Source organism: Uranotaenia lowii, chromosome 2 (assembly GCF_029784155.1).
Source record: "Uranotaenia lowii strain MFRU-FL chromosome 2, ASM2978415v1, whole genome shotgun sequence".
In the NCBI taxonomy this organism is placed as follows: domain Eukaryota; kingdom Metazoa; phylum Arthropoda; class Insecta; order Diptera; family Culicidae; genus Uranotaenia; species Uranotaenia lowii.
In genome coordinates this window covers 154,871,214-154,891,942 of record NC_073692.1, presented here as the reverse complement: position 1 = coordinate 154,891,942, position 20,729 = coordinate 154,871,214, and the positions used below count along the sequence as shown (strand labels likewise).

Sequence of the window (20,729 nt, the reverse complement as noted above, 5' to 3'; positions counted from 1 at the left end):
TTTTTACTTTTCTGTTACTTTTTATTCTGCTCTTATTTGACTTCCTTCCACACTCAGAAAAATCCATACTTCCAAACCAGACTGCATACATAACACTTTCCATCACCAAAATGTGATTATTTTCAGGTACAAAGATGTACCAAGCGATTTCATAACATCAGTATTGAAGTTCACTCGTGTTGGGAAAAAGTGGTAGAAATTTAGACACCTGTAGCACATTCTGAAAACCTGAAGTCAGACACAATCTATTCATCCACTTCAAAGCCGGTATGTGACGAGCTATGGAAAATCATGGACGAAAATGGCTTTTCCGGAAAGGCCAACAGACTGATGGTCAATCATGATGCATGATGTTCAACGTGGCGCTAGAAGGTGTTATTCGACGACCGGTCGGCGAAATGCGAGGCACAGATCCATTCAACTTATCTGCTTTGGCGACGACATTTATATAGTCGGGAGATTATCTGTGACAGTGGATAAGATCTACCGCAAACTGAAAAGCGAAGCAGGAAGGGGTGATGATAACTTTGTCCTAGACGTAGATACATATATGCAGTAGATAGTCAAAGACTTTGTCTATCTCGGCTCACAGATGACCGCAGACAAGGACACCAACAGCTGTGAGATCCGGTGGCAAAGGAACAGTGGAAGTCGTGACCTGTACATGACGCTCATTAGACCATTGTTCTCTACGGGCACGAGACGTGGATATTACTCCATGAGAACCAGCGCACACTCGGAGTATTCGAGTGACGAGTGTTAAGAACCATATATGGCGGCGTGCAGGAGAACGGAGTGTGGAAGCAAACGATGAACCATGAGCTCGTGCGACTCTACGGCGAACACTGTCTATAGAAGGTGGCGAAAGCTGGACCGATACGCTGGGCAGGACTAGAATGTCGGACAGCTGTCCTGCAAAACAGGTGCTCGCTGCTAATCCGGTAGGCAACAGAATCACGGGGGTGCCACGAGCGAGGTCGTTAAATAAAATGGAGTGTTATCTGGCGAATGTGGGATGCCCGAAAAATTAAAGAACGGTTGACATGGACCGAGTTATTTGGAGGAATTATGTTCATCAAGTTATGTCTGTTGTAATCGATTAAGAAGCTTTTAGATAATTATAGTCAATCCCCTTCAGGGAACACAGTCGATAAGAGAGCAAAGACTTTGTAACAAGTGCTCGGTTAGTGATGTCAGTGTTTGTTGGAATTGCTTTACTTTAAATGTGCCAAGAAGATTCTTTGCTTGTGGAGAAGCTGACCTACGTCGAAGTTCGCCCAAAACCCCTAGGCACCAACCTGACAGCAGAGCTCAACGTCATGCTTCGTAACCTCACAACCAGATGGCGGTTGTGTAAGGCGGCGAAAAGGCGAAGCGAATTGAGGATCGAAATGGAGCGAAAGAACGGTGACGTCTAAGAGCTTTCTACGCGGCTACGGTGTCAAAGACCTGCCGAAAATCGGCCATTTTCACTACCATCGACTAGAACAGCACATCGTAGACAGCGTGCCGAAAAAAGTGTCTAGTAGTGAAGAATAAAATTCTGGAATACACCGATTATCAGGATATCCAGGTAAACACGAACCTCTACCCCGTAACCGCAGTGACCACCGTTCTTCAACGCCAACCTAAAACCCCATTTCGATTTATCCAGGACCCCGGGGTTTTACCTTGAATCGAAGGTGTGCTCCCCGCTCCGAGGCTTGGCCTAGACTCAGCCATTACGACTGAGCCCAGGTCCCACTCGTACCAAAGGGCCCGTTTCGAATAAGAAAACGACGCAACGGTCCGTCAACATACCGAGCGTCGTGTGCCCAGTCGTCGTAGCTTGCAATCGGAGCTGCGATTGCCGCCTAGTCTGTAGACCGGAGCATCGACCGACAATCGCCTTAGAGTTGTATTGGGGAACCGCCGACCGACAGCCAATCCTGGGCTGTATAGTGCAACTCCTGCAACCTGCCCGATCACCGAGCCACGTCGCGGACGCGGAAGGGCTACGAGCAGGCGACCGGTTCAGTGAAGAAGGTGCTCTCGCAACAGCATAACCCAAGTAACACCAATTGTTTTTTAAGACTCTTCAAGTCTGTTATAAAACCTAAACATGGTCTAGTAGCCTGCTATAAAACTTTGAATGCCTCTTGGGAAGCCAGTAATTCCGAGTTACGAGGTAGGAAGTAGCTATAAGGGGTGGGACGCAGTCCCCAGTGTACACGACCCAAGACCAACTTGAATAAACGTGGGAGGTTTCAAAATAATCAAAGTGTTTTCTTCGCTAGCCGAATCGTCTGTAGCTTAAGCCGACCCTGAGGCATACACACAAAATTTTCGAGGCCGAAAATTAGCAAAATTTTGCTCAAATTTGACCAGCTAGAAACTTAGCAATCATTTTAGCAAATTTTTCGAACTAAAATTTTAGCAAACGAGAGAAAAATTTAGCCGCCGCAGTTTTTGCTCACTTCTTTTAGCAAAAAACCGGTAGAAAAGATCCTATTGGATTTGAAATTCAATATTTATTCTTTTTCCAGGAAATTTGGGGGAAATATCTGCTTATACAATAGAATACAAAATTTTTTTCACATAATTTATTTGACACTTTTTTTCAAATTTCAATTAACACTTCCTGCACTTGAAAAAAAAAACCGCACTTGTCCGCGGTAACTGACCATCCGCCAAGCGGAAAACCGATGCGGCCAGATCAGTTTCCTTTTTGTCGATCATCCTGATGGCAATGATGTCTGTTGTCACCGGCAGCCGCAACCTGTAGAAAAAAACAAAGAATTTTTGAAATTTAAAACCGGATTTCCATTGGCCAAATCTGCTATTACCTGTCCGTTCCCGGTGTGAATTTATTCACCATCTCCATCACATGCAGCAAGTTGACCTGGCTTCCATTCCGTCGTTGTCAGCCTAGTCTCCGCAGGTTCTGCCAGCATCTAATTTTCTCAACCGCACTGATTCGCGTCGAACTATTTTTTTCTCGAAACCGGCGGCTGCTGTCTGAACGAAGCGGCTAGCTAGGCTGCTTTTTTACCAAAATCAAGCAAAATAATAACTTTGCTATCGCGTTAGTAAAACAACTCTTTTTGCTAATCGAAAGTAACACAGTATTTTTGCTAAGTGGAGCCTTGAAAGTTTTGTGTGTAGAGGGGGAAAATCTCATACCGTCAAACGGGGCATCATGCAACAGCGGGGTTCGATGCAACATTTATATAACACTACATTGAATCAATTTTTAATTTAATGTATTGTAATAAATTTATCTTTTAACGATAACAAAATGATGGTGACATAATTTCTCGCATCTTAAGCTAGTTGTCTTAAGTTTTTTATTTTTATGTAAAATTTGAAAAATCGAGCAATAAATGTACAAATTTTAACATTTTTTGATGCCGAAAAAAACTTTACCCAGTATGAGGGATCGGCTTGATAAAATTACCTACAAACTTTTTACAGGTTTTCTCATGTTATACCAACATTGTTGGTGTAAAAATATTTTTCAAACAATTACCCAATTTTTTTAAATGATTATTTTTAAAATTCAGTTAGGTGTCTGGGGTTAAATGCAACAAAATGCAAATCAAAGAAATACCTTGTAAATCTCGTTTCCATGTGCTGGAATATGAATGTTTTGCATCACGCGTTTGTAAACATTTCAATTTCATTCATCCAAACATTTATTTTTATGATTCCAGCTTGTAGATTTTTTCGTAGTATTATTTAACCCCTAAACGTATGCAGCATCCTTATTTTCATAAAAAAATTGAAAATTTGTTTTTACAGACCCAAAAACTACTGCAATTGATGTTGTCATGCGTAATGGTCTTTAAAGCATCGCAAATATATTAAAAACTATGAATTTTCGTTCGTGTTCATAAGATTTTTCATTAATAACAAAGTTTGTTGCAAGTTACCCCATTTTCTAAGGAGTGTGAAAATCGCATGTTTTTAGAAAATTAAAAATAACTGAAGAAACCAAAAATTTTTTTAACTACGCCAATTTGATACCCCAGCATCCTTAAAACTTTTGATGCATAAAGGATACGATTAACTGTAAACATAAGTTTTTTAGAAGCCATTGAAGTTGAAAATTGTTGCATGTTGCCCCAGTTGACGGTACCGTATTTTTTTTCACCTGGAGGCAAACTAGAGGCAACCTAGGTTCGCTCTAACTGCTGTCATCGTGCTCATTTATTGCTCAAGAGGCAACCTAGGTTCGCTCGAAAAACGGACGGAGTCGCCCTGAGAAGAAAGTCAGTTTTGCGAGAAGTTCACCAATACTCTCAACGTTGTTGTCAAAACATTAAACAGCTGTTTTTGGCTGAAAGTAAAACAGTTGAAATAATGAACGGGAAAATGATTATTGCCGCGATTTTGAGCCTCTCAGCCAAGCAAAATCGTACTATCTGCTGTCCAGTGCAATCCGGACACGAAAAAAGGCAATCCGGATGTGAAGAACCGAATGAAGAAATCCAGAAGGGAGAACAAATTGACAGCTGCATGTAAACATTGCGCTCGTTCTCACGCACACCTACGTATGGAATAACTCGAAACCCGAAAATCATTTTTTTATTCTGACAGTTCTATATCCAAATCCGGAATCGAAAAAAAATACGCCATCAGCATCGCTGAACCCGCTAGCCGACCATTTGTTATAACTTCGCTGGCGAACTCTGCATCAAAAACTGAATAAACATGATCAGTCTCTTGAATCTTGAATGCCAACAGAACCAGACGTGCGTGTTGTTATTTTTGTAGAAACCCCTTTAATATATTTGAATCCTTTGTTTGTGTTAAGTTAAGATTATCTATAAAATATATCGGACACTTCAATGTCGTTAGACGAATGTACTGAATAAATAAAATAGAAATAGGGCTGAGTTAGTGGTTAACAATTGATCAAACAGCAAACTTCCTGGATAGGAAGCAGGAAGATACTGGAAAGGCTCATTAGATGACAGAAAGCCATTAAATATTGTGTGTTCGTGAAATTATCTTTTTAAATAAAACAAACAAATGCTATCGAGATTATTTTATTTTCATATTTGCCGATATTCAGGAGATAGAGAATGTGTCTTTTATAATTGGAGTTTTACCTCGTCCATTCAAATACTTTTTAATCTATAGCAAATATGTCAGTTTGTTGCCTTTTCACGGTTATATTATCATAATACAATAAGGATTATCAAAAACTATGGTGGAATGCGTGGATTGTAAGTTTATTTATTTCTATAGCGACATCTGAGAACATCTGGTAGGGTTTAATCTGTTCACTGGTATGGATTAGGTAGGTTAGTTTGTAAGATTTTGTTGCATTAATATATTTCATTTTGTTGTAGATCAGTTCCTATTGTGACCCCTGATTGTTGTGTGTCCATGTTCATCTTCGAATAGGTAATAAATAATTCAAATAAATAGTAGTTAAACAATAGATCAGTTCCTTTTCACGCTTTTTGAGGCGTGCGCTTATTATGTGTTATTATTTCATGAGTAGAAAATATGGCAGTGTATTTTCCTTGTTGCTCGTTTTTTTTTCTAGTACCCAATAAATTACATTTGGTTCGCTTTATTTTAGCGAACGGTAATGAGCCTCGCTTCAGTTGTGACGCGACTATTACAAGCTATTTGATGGAATGTGTTTTTTCTCTTTTTCTAAAAGCAACCTTTTAAGCAAATAACGGTAAGTATGCCTGCTTGCCCAACTTTTTGTAAGAAGAGTTCGATGTCGTTTATAAATTTTTAATTGTATCTTTCAATTTCAATTGTTATCTAAATATTCGTAGATTTTGGACCACGTGGTGATAATTTTTCTGCTTAAAACTGTCACTTATGCGTACTAGCGTTTTTTTTATTCGAATTTGATATTGATAAATTGGTTTTTAAGGCGTTTAGTTTATTTTATTTCTCTGACTTCACGTGTATGGGTTAGCGACTTAGCGATTCAAAATTCGTATAGGTGAAACACTTATGAGCAACGACCACAAAGTGAGAGTGAGTTCGACAGGTGGGTTATTTGTTGAATGTGTGCTGCGAAACGTTAAACCTAGAAGTAGAAAGGGCTTTGTACACAAGGTACGCATGCATAGGTAATCGGTTAATTTGCGTATTTATTTAGGGAAATAGGTCATCACGGATATCACAGATGGTAAGTAATAGAGCTTTTTGAATGTCTGCGAAGGAAGAATAGAAAGTGCTAAAACAACTGTTCAGCTAGGAGTGTTTGTGTAGATATTGAGAACTAATTCTGTATGCTAGCGTTTCTAACTTTTTATGTTATCGAACTAAAAGATCTAAAAAGCTGTGCTAAAAAACAAAATTTCCTGAATTTGAAAGTTTTAAATAATTTTGGAATTAATTATTTTGAGCTATGAAATGTTTTTTTTTGTAATATTTATCCGGACTGAATTCATAATTTTCATTGAAAAATAATAATTGAATTCACGATTAGTGAACAAATCTAACACTTCGTTTAAAATCTACAGCAATGGTTATTTTCGAGATTCTCATATTTTGATATTCTAATTTCTTGAAACCAAACATTTACGGCAATACTACTTTAAGGACGTCTACACATCTACACCTTTGGCTAGCTATTAGATAACGATTTTTAAATGCTTAAGGATAATCATATTTTTTAACTGTCTACTGGGAGCTACCGTTGCTAACGTTTGCCGGATTGGAATTGCCGCCGTTGACCGTCGTCGTTGATGAAACCGTAATCGGGTCGCTACAAATTTGCGTTAACATCGGTCAAATACTGGTTTGCAGAAGGCCTCGTTCTAGGTTGAAACACTCCAACACCGAAGCCCCGATCGAACTGCGCCTCGTTAGCATTGAAGTTACGATTGTCCATTTGTTGACCTGGGGATCGTACCGTTCCACTGAGTTGAGAGAGGACGATCCGTCGTTGCCGCCCAAGGCGTAGAGGTAGCCGTTCGCTTCCACTACTTCGTGAGTCGATCTGCAATAGTAAAGGGACAGTGAATTTATAGTTTTTCAAAAACTCTCTCATGACTTACCTTCTTGAATGCATGGGACTAATCGGTTCCCAGCTATTCGCTCTCAGGTTGAATCTCTCGCCTGTCTGCATACACATGGTTCCATCACTACCTCCAATACAATATAGATAACCATCCAGCGCCGCAACTCCACAGCTACTACGCCGAGAAGTCATACTGGGAACCGCTGACCAATTACCAACTCGTGGATCAAACCGTTCTACAGACGATTGATAGTTGCTGGAGTCGAATCCACCCAAAGCGTAGATACAGTTGTCAAGCACAGCCACTCTGCAGTATCGACGCCGGGTATTCATCGCCGGACAGGAAGTCCAAACAGCCGTTAGCGGATCAAAGCGTTCTACACTAGCCAGACACGAAGCTCCGTCGTATCCGCCACACACATACAGAAGGCCATCGAAGGCGCAAGTCCCTAGGCAAGATCGTTTGGTTCCCATGGGGGTTATGTTGCACCACTCGTTCGTCAACGGATTGTAACACTCCGCCGAAGAGAGATCGTTCTCTCCGTCGTACCTGAAAATGAGGGAAATGCCAATGAAAGTGATCTTTGAGAGAATTTGAAATCTCATCTTACCCTCCAACAACATAGAGCAATTTCCGAAGAGCCGTAACTCCCGCCCTGGATCGCCTTGAGATCATCGGAGCGATCGTCATCCAGGCATTGGTTTTCGGATTGTAACACTCGCACTCGTTATGAATGGCGAATAAGCTACCGCCACCTACCGCAAACAGGTACTGACGCATACCTTCCGGGCGTCGTTCGAGCGTACGCTGGCTGACCAGGGAGCTGCGTTGTTCCGGAAGCAGGTGATACTTCATCGCCTCCAGGAGCAGCTCCTTGCAGTGGGTATCTTCGCGCACCATTGGTTCCGTTTCGACGCAACTCATCAGGAATTCCCGATTGACCAGTGGCAGCCGCACGTGGGACATCAGCTCCGAAATGTGCTTCCGCCGTTCGATGAGATCATGTTTGATCCAGTTCAGTACCGCCTGGAAGACCTTCTCCTCCGAGCTTATGTTCAGCTGGCTGTTAGATATCAGATCCTGAACCTGGACAAGGGAAAAAAGTTCAAATTTCCAAAACAGTCATTGATTGATCCCAATAGAAATCGAATATAAATCCTTCCGTTCTAAATCGAATTGAGAATGGTTTTTCAATTTAGGTAACAATTTCCTCCAACATTGATTCGATTGACCTTTGTAAACGATTTTTATTGTCTCAGGAGAAATAAACTGAAAAGCATAGAAAAATTGCAAAAATAGGATAAACGAAATCCCTTGATCTGGATTAACAATTGAAAGCTTATCCTTAACACGACATGTGCTATATACACATTGTACATATAAGCGAAGCACACGTGCTCCTGTTGACCCTAATTTTATCCAACTGTTTATTATATCATCTGGGAGAAGCTTGAAATGAACCCGAATAGAAACACCAACCTTTCCCAACCTCATTTTCCCCTCTCTAGCTTTTCCAGGTTCAATACACAACGCACATGTTATGTGGAAGCTGTGGGGTAGGCACCCGTTGGGAAAACTCTGTTTTTCTTTCCAGAGAAAGGTTGCAGTAAATTTCGGGCTTCTCTTGGTTGAAATCAACATTTGCCTTGTTGTGGTAGGAACGAAGATTCCGAAAATATACCTACATAACAAGGGCTCGCTTAAGTATAGTTTTTTTTTATAACTATTTTCTTTGAAACGGCACATACCTTTAAGCTTTAAGAAGCAAAAATTGAAAATTCAGATTCAGATCTTTGTAAATTCGAATTCAAACTGATTCACAGTACAAATTATAAATAACTACTTCAAATATTGAATTAAGTTTAAATCTGAACTACGAATTTAAACAATACATTCATGAATGAGAGCTCTAGAACTTGGTTTTTAAAATTCTGATCTGGAATATGATTCGGAAATCGTATTTTTTGTACATTTCAGAAATCGTATGGAAATTAGGATACAGATTAAAAGCGCAATTTTTGAAATCAGGTTTGATCTACCAGACTTTTAAGCAAATTCAAAGATTTTAAACATCGATGAAAGCGAATTTAGCTCACCTTTAAGGTTTAGAACCAATTTTCTAAAGTTACGATGTTGTTTGTACGAATGTTATCAAAAATGAATTATCGTATAGTTACAAACATAATTTGTTTTTTGTATTCGGGATTTTTGGCAAAAATCTTAGATTAAAATCAGTCACAAACCTCCCCTCCCCTCCCCCTGCGGCCTTGCAATAGAATTAATTTCGGAGTCCCATGCTAAATTTCAATCGTTTGGCAATTCTTAGCTCCAACATTAATTTGATTCAAAATTTGTTTTCTGATTTCTAATATTTTTATTTTTCGAGTCAGATTCGGCTAGATTTTTTGTAAATAAAATAAAACCATATTTAAAAGCTACATAAGATAACTCTGTTTTTTTTTTAACGGAAATCATAAAGTTGCACATCAAAACGCATTGAAATTTTAGCAGCTTTTGAAATAAAATATTTAAAGCTACTTTTGAACAGTCGTCAAAAATGTTGTGTTTCGTGTTTTATAAATCTAAAGATGCAAAAATGTCACAAATTACGTCAACTTTCCAATTCACTTTTCAAAAAAAAAAACTACTTTTTTCGGAACAGCTTTGGCAGTTGATTCTTCAAAAAGTTCGGTTTTAACACCACTTTTCTACATTTTTTGTGAGCATGATCTTAAGATATTTTAAATACATATTTCCATACGTACAACATATAATAACTAACTTCAGCTTTTTCAGACACTTAGTGAATTTTTTTCGAGCACTTGATATCTGAATTACAGCCTTCTTCCAAAGCATGTTATTTAAAAAAAATTTTTTTTGTCTTTGGCTAACTTTAAAAAGTTATTGTAGCTGAAAATTGTCTGACAAGCATATTTTAGGCTTACCAGATACTTTTAGCAAAAAGCGGGACATTTTACGAAAAAAAGCAGGACATTGTCGAAAAAAGTGGGACATTTTAGAAACTCTTCGAAACCTTATTTTCATGACCATTCCTGTACATACGTATAAGTTCCTTTAGCTAAAATAGTTCATAGAAAGTAATAATATGTTAATAAATGAAGTTTGTTTTGAACATTCAATTTACAAGAAAACTTCCGTCTTTTTAAATGTTGAAGTTCAAAGTAATTTAAAATCCGAAATTTTAAGAAAGTTTATTTCTTAACAGCTTGATCGTCTCCTAATTTTTATTCAATTTAATTCGTCCATTCATTCATTGTTTGATTGAAAATAGTTTATTTTTGCACGGTAGTCCTGTTCTTTTGAATCCGGGATTTGTTTTTTTTCCTTAACTTTACACTTAAAGATTTTTTTTAGGATTTCGGAGAAACATCTGGAGGCACCATAATTTGGAAGCAACTTAAAGAATATTTTCTTTAAAAGAAAAATATTAATCTCGCTAGAACATGCCCAAAGAACGCTGGACTAAACCAGATTGTTAAGGTGATGCTAAGAAAAGTTTACCAGATTTTCCGGTTATATCAGGACTTGCCAGAATATTTGACACAAAGTTTAGGAAAATTTCGGTCTAGCCCGGTTGCCTGGTTTCGTTTAAAAAACCTGGATTATGCCCAGATTTTTTCACTTTATTTCGGAAATTAAACAAAAAAAAACTTAAATTGAGATATTATAAATTTTTATTTTTGCGATCTTTTTGGGCAAGTTTTTTTTCTGAACAGTCATGCATAGTTTTTGGGAAGCCTAAAATACGATTCAAAATCTGCTGATGCGTTTTGAAGAAAAAAACATATTTTCAAGTGTGTTCTTTTTGTTTATTATTGAATAAATTCAAGGTTTTGATCAAATATGGCGGATATGGCCCAGATTTTAGTTTGAAAGTTTGGAAATCCAATGCCCGGATTCGCTCGTTTCGGATATGTCTGGAAAATATTCTGGCAAACTTAAATGCTAAAAACTAAACGAGTTATTTAATCTTGTGTTTAATAAACTTTGAAAAAAAAAAGCTGCTTATTTTGAGAAAGAAAACACAAAAAACATTATATTTGAATGATTTTCTGTGTTGAACCCATGAGTATAAATTGAGGCTATATTTAGGTTTTTCCAGTGTAAGTCAGTAGACATCATAAAAGTGATATTTAATTTTACAGACTTATCGGTGAATGTCATTTTCCTCAAGTAAAAACATTTCTAGTTTTGAAAATCAAAGATAATAAATGAGGAATAGAAAAAAAAATTACAGGAGTGGAAAATGATCGAGGAGAGATTTTATAAGAAGCGTTTTCACGGAACAACTATTTTGAAGTGGTAGAATCGGAGAGGGTTGAGTATACCACAAAAGTGTTCTCAGAAAAAAAGTGGGACATTTTGAGAAAAAAAGCGGGACGGGCGGGACATTTTCTAAAAAAGCGGGACATGTCCCGCTTTTGCGGGACGGATGGCAACCCTATCATATTTGAGTCACGTTACAAGCTTTCCAAAACTATGAATTTTGTGAAAATAGGTTGACAAGCAGGAGCCGAAAAAGTGTTAGGGGCATTTGATTCCCAGCGTTTTTCGAAATCTACAAACTTAAACAAAATTTTGAAAAAAGGTGCATTTTGAAAATAAAAATAGTCATATAGAAAAAATAATTAAATGTAATAGGAGTTATGGTCAGTTGTAGTTAAAAAATATGTGATTTGACCCCCTCCGGTACGTTTAGTGGTAAGAAGAATACTCCAAGTGCAAGCTATTTTATCTTCAGCATAAAGACTATCGAGATTTTTTTTGCCACCGGCACCACCTTATTTCTAGTTTTAAATATGAATGGGTCTCACCTACATATTAAAAAAAACTATAACTATAGATAAGAATGAGCTGATGATATGCATGCCTACCTATGTTGAAAATAACCCGCTACCCTCTCTAAGCCGAAACATAGCAATAAACCATACAAACCTCAGCCGCGAATGTGGTGGGCAAAGGGTGAATATTTTATTTACCTCATTAAATCCTAGTAGTAAAAATTCCTCGGTGCCAACAACTTGTTGAAAGTTTTGCAGCGCATAACGATGGGACCGCGAATGGAGTTCCTTGCACGAGTGGGCATCTGGAAGAGAACGAAAAAGTAACGAGGGGTGAGAACATGGAAATAAGATTTATAAAGAAACTAATAGGTCGGTCGGTAGTGGTTGGGTCTGGTTATGGAAAAGTGGCGGTAAAAGAACCGCGGATGAAAAATCCACCGAGTGCCATATTACGTGCAAATTTGGCACAAATGCGGGATCAGACCTGCTGCTGGACACCATTCCACCAACATTGCCGTCTACCGGAAACGTCCCAGTTTTATACATTTCATTTTGTCGGAACCGGCCAAGGTCGGCGATGTGATGTCACCGAAGGGTGGGTCGGGAATGTTGTACGTGACCAGAATTTGCGAGAAAACGTGCTTTGTTGAATAATGTATGAGTCCGTGGATGTTTTTCCTCAATGAATTGTTCGACTTGACAAACTTGTGTTCCGGAACAGGTGACTATGGAAGGTTTGGTTACACAGCCTACGATACGGTTCAATGATGAGAAGGAAAATATGTTAATCTATTTCGTAATGACTTATGATTGATACGGTCTGGTTTGAAAGATTATTATGATGCAATAATGTTCCTGGAGATTATCGTTTGTTCGGAAACCGAAAATTCACTAATTTAGGAAAGGAAAAATAGTTCGAACAGGAAGAACTTTGTTAGGATTGTTCGAGTTTACAACACAAAAAACGCAACATTGTGTGATTTTTGAACAAAATGAGAAGTTTATTAACCATAAAAATTGAACTCTATATCTTTAAGTAAAACATGATCAACTCAGATACACAAATGTTAATATGTATATTTGTTTTATAATGAAAGCCTAAATCATACATTTGCATTCTAGAAGAAATCATAATCTCATTCTAGCGTTTGGTTTATCTAATTTATTTAAATTATATAACTTCTGTTCAATTTCCATAACGCAACTGTTAAATTTTCTTCGCAATAGACTGGGAATTTATTCCTGAATTTTGAATTCTGAATCTGACTTATAATTTCTGAGTCTAAATTTTAAGGTTGAAACTGAAGCTGAAAGCTTCGACTGGGTCCTTTATTTGATTTAAAAACATAAATTTCTGAAAATCAAGTCAACTTTAGAAAGAAGTACCTCTGATTTTAAATTGATGATTCTTCCAATGGGCAAACAATTTTAATCTCACCTTGAATTCTGTTTACATTTTTTTTTACTGGAAATGACTTTTATTCCGAATCTGGACAAGAATTTCCGATTTTTGAGTTTAATTTCTATTGCTAAGTCATAAATGTTACGTCTGACTTAACCAGAAATGGAATTGGAATTTTTAATCTCAATTAAACATCAACGTTTTTGATCTCAGTTTAGAATCAAGATTTCAACTCTTGAATCCTCGCAGAATGAAATTTCAATTTAATATTTTCCGTTACATTGCTTTTGACAAATGTGATTTGGCAATCATTTAAATACTTTTGTAGTACGGAAAATACTATTGACACTGACTTGTTAAAAAAAATGAATGAAAGTGATGAAAGTGTAAGGTCGATAAAATAAAAATTTCCCTGGAATTCATCAATTGTTTTTTACATTCTTGAAGATTTTTCAATACATAGATTTTCTGAATTTCCGCGTTTATAATTTTGAACGAATAAGAAAAGGTACACTATGAAAACTGCCTCATAGGGGGGGTTTTTGATGACAAAATTTTCCCTAGAACATTTTTGCTTGAAAAATGCATACATAAAGAATAGTGAAAAAAAAGTGATACTAAAAGTATCTCATTATTCGGATTTAAGTTCTTATATTTTGAAAGTGATTCATTTCAAATCATTAATTTCGAAAATAAGTCCTTAAAGTGATAAGCTTTTTTTGAATTTTTAAAAAATGAAAAAGTGATCTTGAAGGCTTTAATTGAAAAAGAAACTTATTTGGGGCTCAAAACAGATTTATTTTTAACTCTTGTAAACTCGATACATTCAGATTTTAGTTAATTTTTTTTTAGTATCTACAATATAAATAATGATAAACAAAAAACAAATAAAATATATTTCCTGATCCCGAAGATGAAGTACATTTCTTTTATCAACATTACCAATAATAATTATATTCTCAATGAAACTCTAAAAGTGTAAACTTGTCACACCTGAATATACGGAAAAATCAAAAAGAAAATACCTTATACCAGATATAAAAAAACTAAATATTTTAGATAATACAATAATAAAAATTCTAACCCTCGAAACCCTTACTGTCGAACCTGTTTTTCCATATTTCGATCGATTATCACCGTTATTAGTAATGGCCCCTACGTACGCAACATCAAAATATTTTCTTCAATCTGTATTTCTATTAGGTATTTGGTAAAAAGCATTAAATAGATTCATGTCGAATTTTAACTATTCACCGTGAAAGCAAAGATATTATATTCTATCAAGATCAGGGATGCCAGGTGTTGAGGATGAAAAATCTGGGTAATTTTGAAAAAAAGTCTGTGTGTGTCTGTGCTTAAGGAAAATCACAAATTTGGTACTAAACAAGAAATTAAATTTGGTGAATCGTGTGTGAGCGGGGGGGGGGGGGGGGGGGGTTTGAGGTGTGTTTGTGCTATGGTGTACGGGTTATTTTCGTGTTGATAACTACATAACAAACACTTTTTCCTACCACGTACCATGCCGATCTTATTTAAAAAACGATTGATTGGTCATATCAAAGAATACAAGTCAGATTTTAGTCTGCCACTTACACATCAAATCTGATTCATTAATATTGATTTTATGTGTCAATTTTGAAAGTCTGTAAAATCTGGGCACTCTCAGCAAAAATCTGGGCAAAATCTGTGTCTGACCAATATCTGGACGAAGGGTCAAAAGTCTTGGTTTTACAGACAAATCTGGGCACCTGGCAACCCAGATCAAGATACCCGGCTGCATAGTTTTTCGAACAAGTAGTCTGGGACATCAACTCTTTGTTTACGGTGCTGCCACCAACGAAAAAGTCTTCAAGCTTTCAACTTGCATTCAAGCTTGCAAACACATAAGTTTTGCATTTGACCGACGAAACAACCATGGTGTGTATATATATAGGAGGTGACCATCCCGATAGGAAATTTGACAGATGAAAGATTTCGCCGTTCACATATTTAGTTGGGTGCCGATTTAGTCTGGCTACGAATCACCCTACTAAATCAATGACCCTATTTAGTATGCCGATTAATAGGGCTACGCTTGAATATGAAATAGGTGCCATACTAAATCGGCTGATAAGTAGGCTCACACAATTACGTATGATTAAGTAGCACAATAAGTTGATCTACGTTATCGGGCAGGATCGGTCAATTTAGTAGGTTTTCGTATGACTATTTAGTTGGCATACTTTAAGCCTATTTAGTATGGAACAGTCATAACTGAATTAGTTTTTGACATCTGTTGTGTGATGGAGTTCATCGATGGGAAAGTTTGGCCCACGACAGCACGGAAGGCCTCGTCGGTGCTCATCAGCGGTTCGTTGGAGTGGCGAGCGCATTTCTATCGGTTCCATCATGACGACGTTCAACCTGACCAAGTTCCCGGACGTTTGCCGGATATGCCTGAAGCCGTAATAGATGGTGTTCCTGACTCCGATGGAGGCATCGTTTATGAATTCCACCGCCCTCACCGTGAGCCAGTTTCTAGATGCAAAGCTTGGATGGCATGCTTCTTCGCAGGACATGTCGTTCCAGATCGGCTAAGTTGAAAGATTTCGGCATTCTCATACTGAACTTGCTCCAGTCAAGTCCATACTGCTATTAAATATGGCTTCGCAAGTTTATTTTACTAAATCATGTAATAAATAAACCTTTTTGGTCGGGTGGTTCTATTTTGCGGTCAATCAATCCGACTATTTAGTACGATTGGGTAGGGTGGTAGGAAAAAGAATCAATTTTTGAGACCAATCAATTCTACTATTTAGTCGGATTGAGTTGGGTGGTACGAAGAAAAATCCATTTTTGCAATCAATTAATCCGGCTATTTAGTACGATTGGGTAGGGTGGTAGGAAAAACAATCGATTTTTGAGGCCAATCAATTCTGCTATTTAGTCGGATTGAGTTGGGTGGTAGGGAGAAAAATCAATTTTTGCAATCAATTAATCCGGCTATTCAGTACGATTGGGTAGGGTGGTAGTAAAAACAATCGATTTTTGAGGCCAATCAATTCTGCTATTTAGTCGGATTGAGTTGGGTGGTACGAAGAAAAATCAATTTTTGCTGTCAATCAATCCGGCTATTTAGTACGATTGGGTAGGGTGGTAGTAAAAACAATCGATGTTTGAGGCCAATCAATTCTGCTATTTAGTCGGATTTAGTTGGGTGGTACGAAGAAAAATCAATTTTTGCTGTCAATCAATCCGGCTATTTAGTACGATTGGGTAGGAATATCTCTTAAACTTTATCGCCCTACTAATCAGGCGATTTAGTCGGTTCCTACACAATCATGCTACTCATCACCCTATTTGATAGGCCTACGAAATCGGCTTATTAATCGGCTGATGCCCAGCAAAAACTCCCATAAGCGACGTTGCAACAATAGGCCGATTAGTATGATCGAAAATCGGCCGACGCACCCTTCGCGAGCCGACTAAGTATAGTGAATAGTAGGGTGTATTTCCTATGGGGATGTTGGTTTTGCAACTGCGAAATTTATGAAGTTTGTTTTAACCCTTTAATGCATAGTGTTGTTTCAAAACAACACTAATCAAAATCTAAATATCTCGAAAACGCGTGGATATTTTTGAATGCTGTATTCACAAAAAATGTTCTAGAGATTAAAAGAAATTAGCCCATGGTATTTTTATTACGTTTTTTAAACGTATGTGTGAGATATTAAACAAAATATGCGGAAAAGTTGCAAAAATCAAATTTATTTATTTTTTTGAAAAAAGTAGTTTTTCGAAAATCGCTCTTATTTCCTCAGATTTGCAAATTCTAACAAATTTTTTAATCTCAATCAATCACAAACACCTTCCTGCCCCCAATTAACAAGGTTTTGATGAAATTAGCAAAATCGTATTGAAATTAATTAAGAATTTCAAAAAATATTTTTCAACTTTGATGCGCCATAACTTTTATTATACTCAAAATAATGACTTCATACCTGTTGAGTTTTGTTTTTCAAATTAAAATGTTATTATTTCACTGAGTCAATAACTGCAATTCTCATTTTAAAAAAGTCATGCATTAAAGGGTTAAAATTGATCTCTATAGTTTAAGAACGAGATTCAATATATTTGAAGGTAATTTAGATTCTTAGATTAGCTTGCAAACACATAAGTTTTATCGACATAACAACCCAAAAAAAAACGTCCGTTGGGCACGACGCTCATATTCGAAAAATGTTTTCTATGACTTGTCCGTCTGCGAGAACTCTTCAGATCATTTTTAAGGAAATTGAAATATATTTATTAGTTCAAACACATGGGATTCGAGCGGAGAAGTTAATAAATGTTTATTTTAAAGAACCATTTTCGAAACTTCCGGTTGAAAAACCGAAAATTTGAATTAAAGGGATTGGACAAGAAGAGACACAATTGTAGTTTTGACTTTATTAAGCATACTGGTGGTCTACAGGTGGCCTAAAAATTACATGAGAACAAAGTAAATGCAGCTTAATAATCGAATCATATAGCGATAATACAGTGCTGATTCCCGTTAACCGTACTGTTAAGCTGCTAAATATCATGAGAATTTAATGAATGTTTCAAGAGCAAGATAAGTACTTTTGGAACCATAATTTCATCGATTCTTTTGAGTGATATTTTATTTTTGACCGAATTAAATTGAATTCCATTGAAAGGGGACAGAAACATAGCCGAAATCAAACTACTGGTTTCTTTTGTCGATGATGGTATCTGGGCTTCAATATGTCCAAGACAGGGCTGTTTGACATCTTCTGAGAAATCCTGCTTCTAAGCCAAGGTTTTAATTAGCATTTTCGCCGCGGTTTGACTTTTTTTTTTCATAAAAACCATGTATTCTAGAAGAAACAAAATCATTTGTAATGGCTGCTTCCATACAACAAATAAAATTAACAAATTACGTAAACCAAAACCCACCAATCAGCGGATGATTCGGCGTATCTTTCGCTCCCGTTTTTGTCCTCTGTTTAGATATCTTCCAGCTTCTGCTGCTGCTATTTGGGCGAAAGGATTCGGTTGAGATTTCTCATTTCCTTTTCAATCGGAAACTATAGAGAGCTACTGCTGACGAGCTTGAAAGATGTTCTTTCCTTCATTTGCTTTTCCCTAGTTTTTTTTTAATTTTCACACGTACTATGTCGAATGTCCAGATTCCTTAGCAGTTCTGATGATAAAGCTGAAGATAACATAAAAAAATTGCGAAAAAGATTACTCAATTGTAATTGGGTAAACTAGCGAAAAAAGACTTACTGTTTTTCTTTCCAAAACAGGATCTTGAAAAAAAAAGCAACATGAAAGTTCAAATCTCAATATAACTTTTGGTTTTGTGAAAGAAAAATCTCAAAAACATTGACTACGATTTTTCAATATCAACATCCGTCCAAAAAAGAATGAAATCGTTTGTTGGACAATAATTAATTTCATTTTTAAACCGGTTCCCTTTTTGATAGAGTCAATCGATTTTTAAGAAACTCTACCAGGTACTAGATCAAACATTTTTACATCTGTTGACCAAATAATCAATAAAAATTGTAAAAAAAATACAGCGAATTTTGTGAAGCAATCTCAAATTTTCTATTTCACGAGAATAGCTTTATATTTTTTCCAATCAAAGTAGTTATCAAATTATTGGAAGTGTTAGTTGGATAGTTGAACTAGATTTTGTAGAAATTTACTTATAGAGTTTTCGTTTATTGGCAGTGGCAACCTAGTAACCTACGAGTTTTGCCCTAACTGATGTTATTATGTTCGGTTATTAATTCAGAAGTCCACTAGTTTTGCCCGAGATTTGAACCTCAAGCAGGAGGTTGAACCCCGTAAAAGTTGTCAGTGTTGGGGTAAACATAAGGGTGAGTATAGCAACCATATGTTTGCATCGTCCCGGGTAACGATTCTGTTCGTTTATTCAGAAAAAGTTTTGCCCCGCGCTAGTGGAGAAAAACGAAAACGGCATTATATAAAGCCGCGAATGGCATAAAGATGTTAAAACGACTATAATCAAAACAAAAAAATTGATTTGAAATGAGCGATGCAATGAATATATTTTTGATTTTACAAATACATTTTAACCATGATGCTTACGTTTTATTACTTACATCTTGTAAATTTAGTTTATTGCCAGCATTAAAATGGATAAACTAAACTCCGTGCTTTCAAAAACTAGGGATAACTTGCGTGATGAATTTTTAATGAAGCTGTTTGTTCTGATTAAAGGTTAACACCACCATAAAGCGTAAAAAAGTTGCCAGAAAACGAGTGTGGGAATAGAAGTTTTCACGCGGGATACAAGCGAGGGATTTAATAAAAACAGGCATTCTGGTAGTCACTAGTACAGTTAAGCAGTTAAGGTAAGCGTCTATGAACTTGGCTTAAATATTTCTTTTAAAAGTTATACTATTTTTTTTTTGTTTTCTGAAGAGAGCATCCATATTTCAATAAAATATGTAATGTAAAATGGAGATAATTCTTAGTTATTTTTAGAATAGCTTCACCGTAGAAATTCATAACAAAAAAAAAAAAAGCAAATGCAATCAACCTAATAGACTAGAGCAAAAACGACCCGGCCACCAAGGCCCATGTCATCCTTCTGTTTGCATTGCGATTTGCTGCTATCCCCACTCAACGTGAGAGACATATTCTGAATGGTTGTTTTCCCCCAATTGACATCTTTGATTAATTGTTACAGGATTGTCACTTGGATTGTGATTGTGGGATTTTTATCTACAATTCGACGATTGAGCGTGGGTTAAATTGCCATTTGATAAATCGGAAAGTAATTACTTATCTTAGTTTTTCATAGGTCAATATTTATCTGCTCCCATATTCAAAAGTTTGAACTTAGATGGTGGGTAGAAGTTCCATCAAATTCATAGATAGATAACAGATGAAGATTTAAAATTTAGAAATTTAGTATTTTGTGTAATCCTAGCCATAAAACAACTTTATAATTTGTATTACAGAATATGTTGTCCAGGCTACAAATAATCTAAATGGTGAGAAATTGCGACTTGTTTATGTCAGTTTTTGTAGTTTTTCCTGATAAAACCGTTTGTTTACATTTATTTTCGTACGACGTAATGAAAACTCACGCGAGAGACATGAATTTTATTCCATAACATATTTCAGCATCCGAAAAAAGGCCCCCCTCCAAACACAAAGACCAACCTTGTACGGCTGATCGTTTTAGTGGCTGCAAAATTAGCTCCAAAAAGAGGCTATCAATCATCTTCATTGGGTCATTATCGTCAAATAGCCCCGAGGGCATCCTAACGATAACATCCGCCCAGCATCGACCATCGTCCGACCGGTGTCGTTTGAGCGGATTTTGGTTATTTCCGATTTCCTGTTTTTTTCCTTCCCTTTAAGGTGGGTATCCGAAATCGGTTATGTCCTCCCGATAATTGAGTAGCCCGAAACGACCAATTAAGGAATTTATAAATACACAGATAGAACGCTCTGGGGTGGATGAATTGAAGGAATAGGATTTTTTTTATCTAAGGATTAACTTGATATTTTCGTACA

The 20,729-nt window shown here is 36.7% G+C and overlaps 1 protein-coding gene across 3 annotated transcripts in view; it reads right to left on the bottom strand.

Moving 5' to 3' along the window:
- Positions 1 to 5,024: 5,024 nt before the first annotated feature.
- Positions 5,025 to 20,729, bottom strand: part of LOC129744449 (kelch-like protein 17) — a 170,431-nt gene continuing 154,726 nt past the window's right edge. For all 3 annotated transcript variants that reach the window (XM_055736969.1, XM_055736970.1, XM_055736971.1), the window contains exons 7-10: positions 11,981 to 12,087; positions 7,591 to 8,066; positions 7,017 to 7,529; positions 5,025 to 6,958 (exon numbers count right to left, since the gene is read on the bottom strand). In XM_055736969.1, the coding sequence (XP_055592944.1) occupies positions 6,748 to 6,958; positions 7,017 to 7,529; positions 7,591 to 8,066; positions 11,981 to 12,087 (1,307 nt within the window). In that variant the 3' untranslated portion in view covers positions 5,025 to 6,747. The remainder of the gene's footprint in view (positions 6,959 to 7,016; positions 7,530 to 7,590; positions 8,067 to 11,980; positions 12,088 to 20,729) is intronic.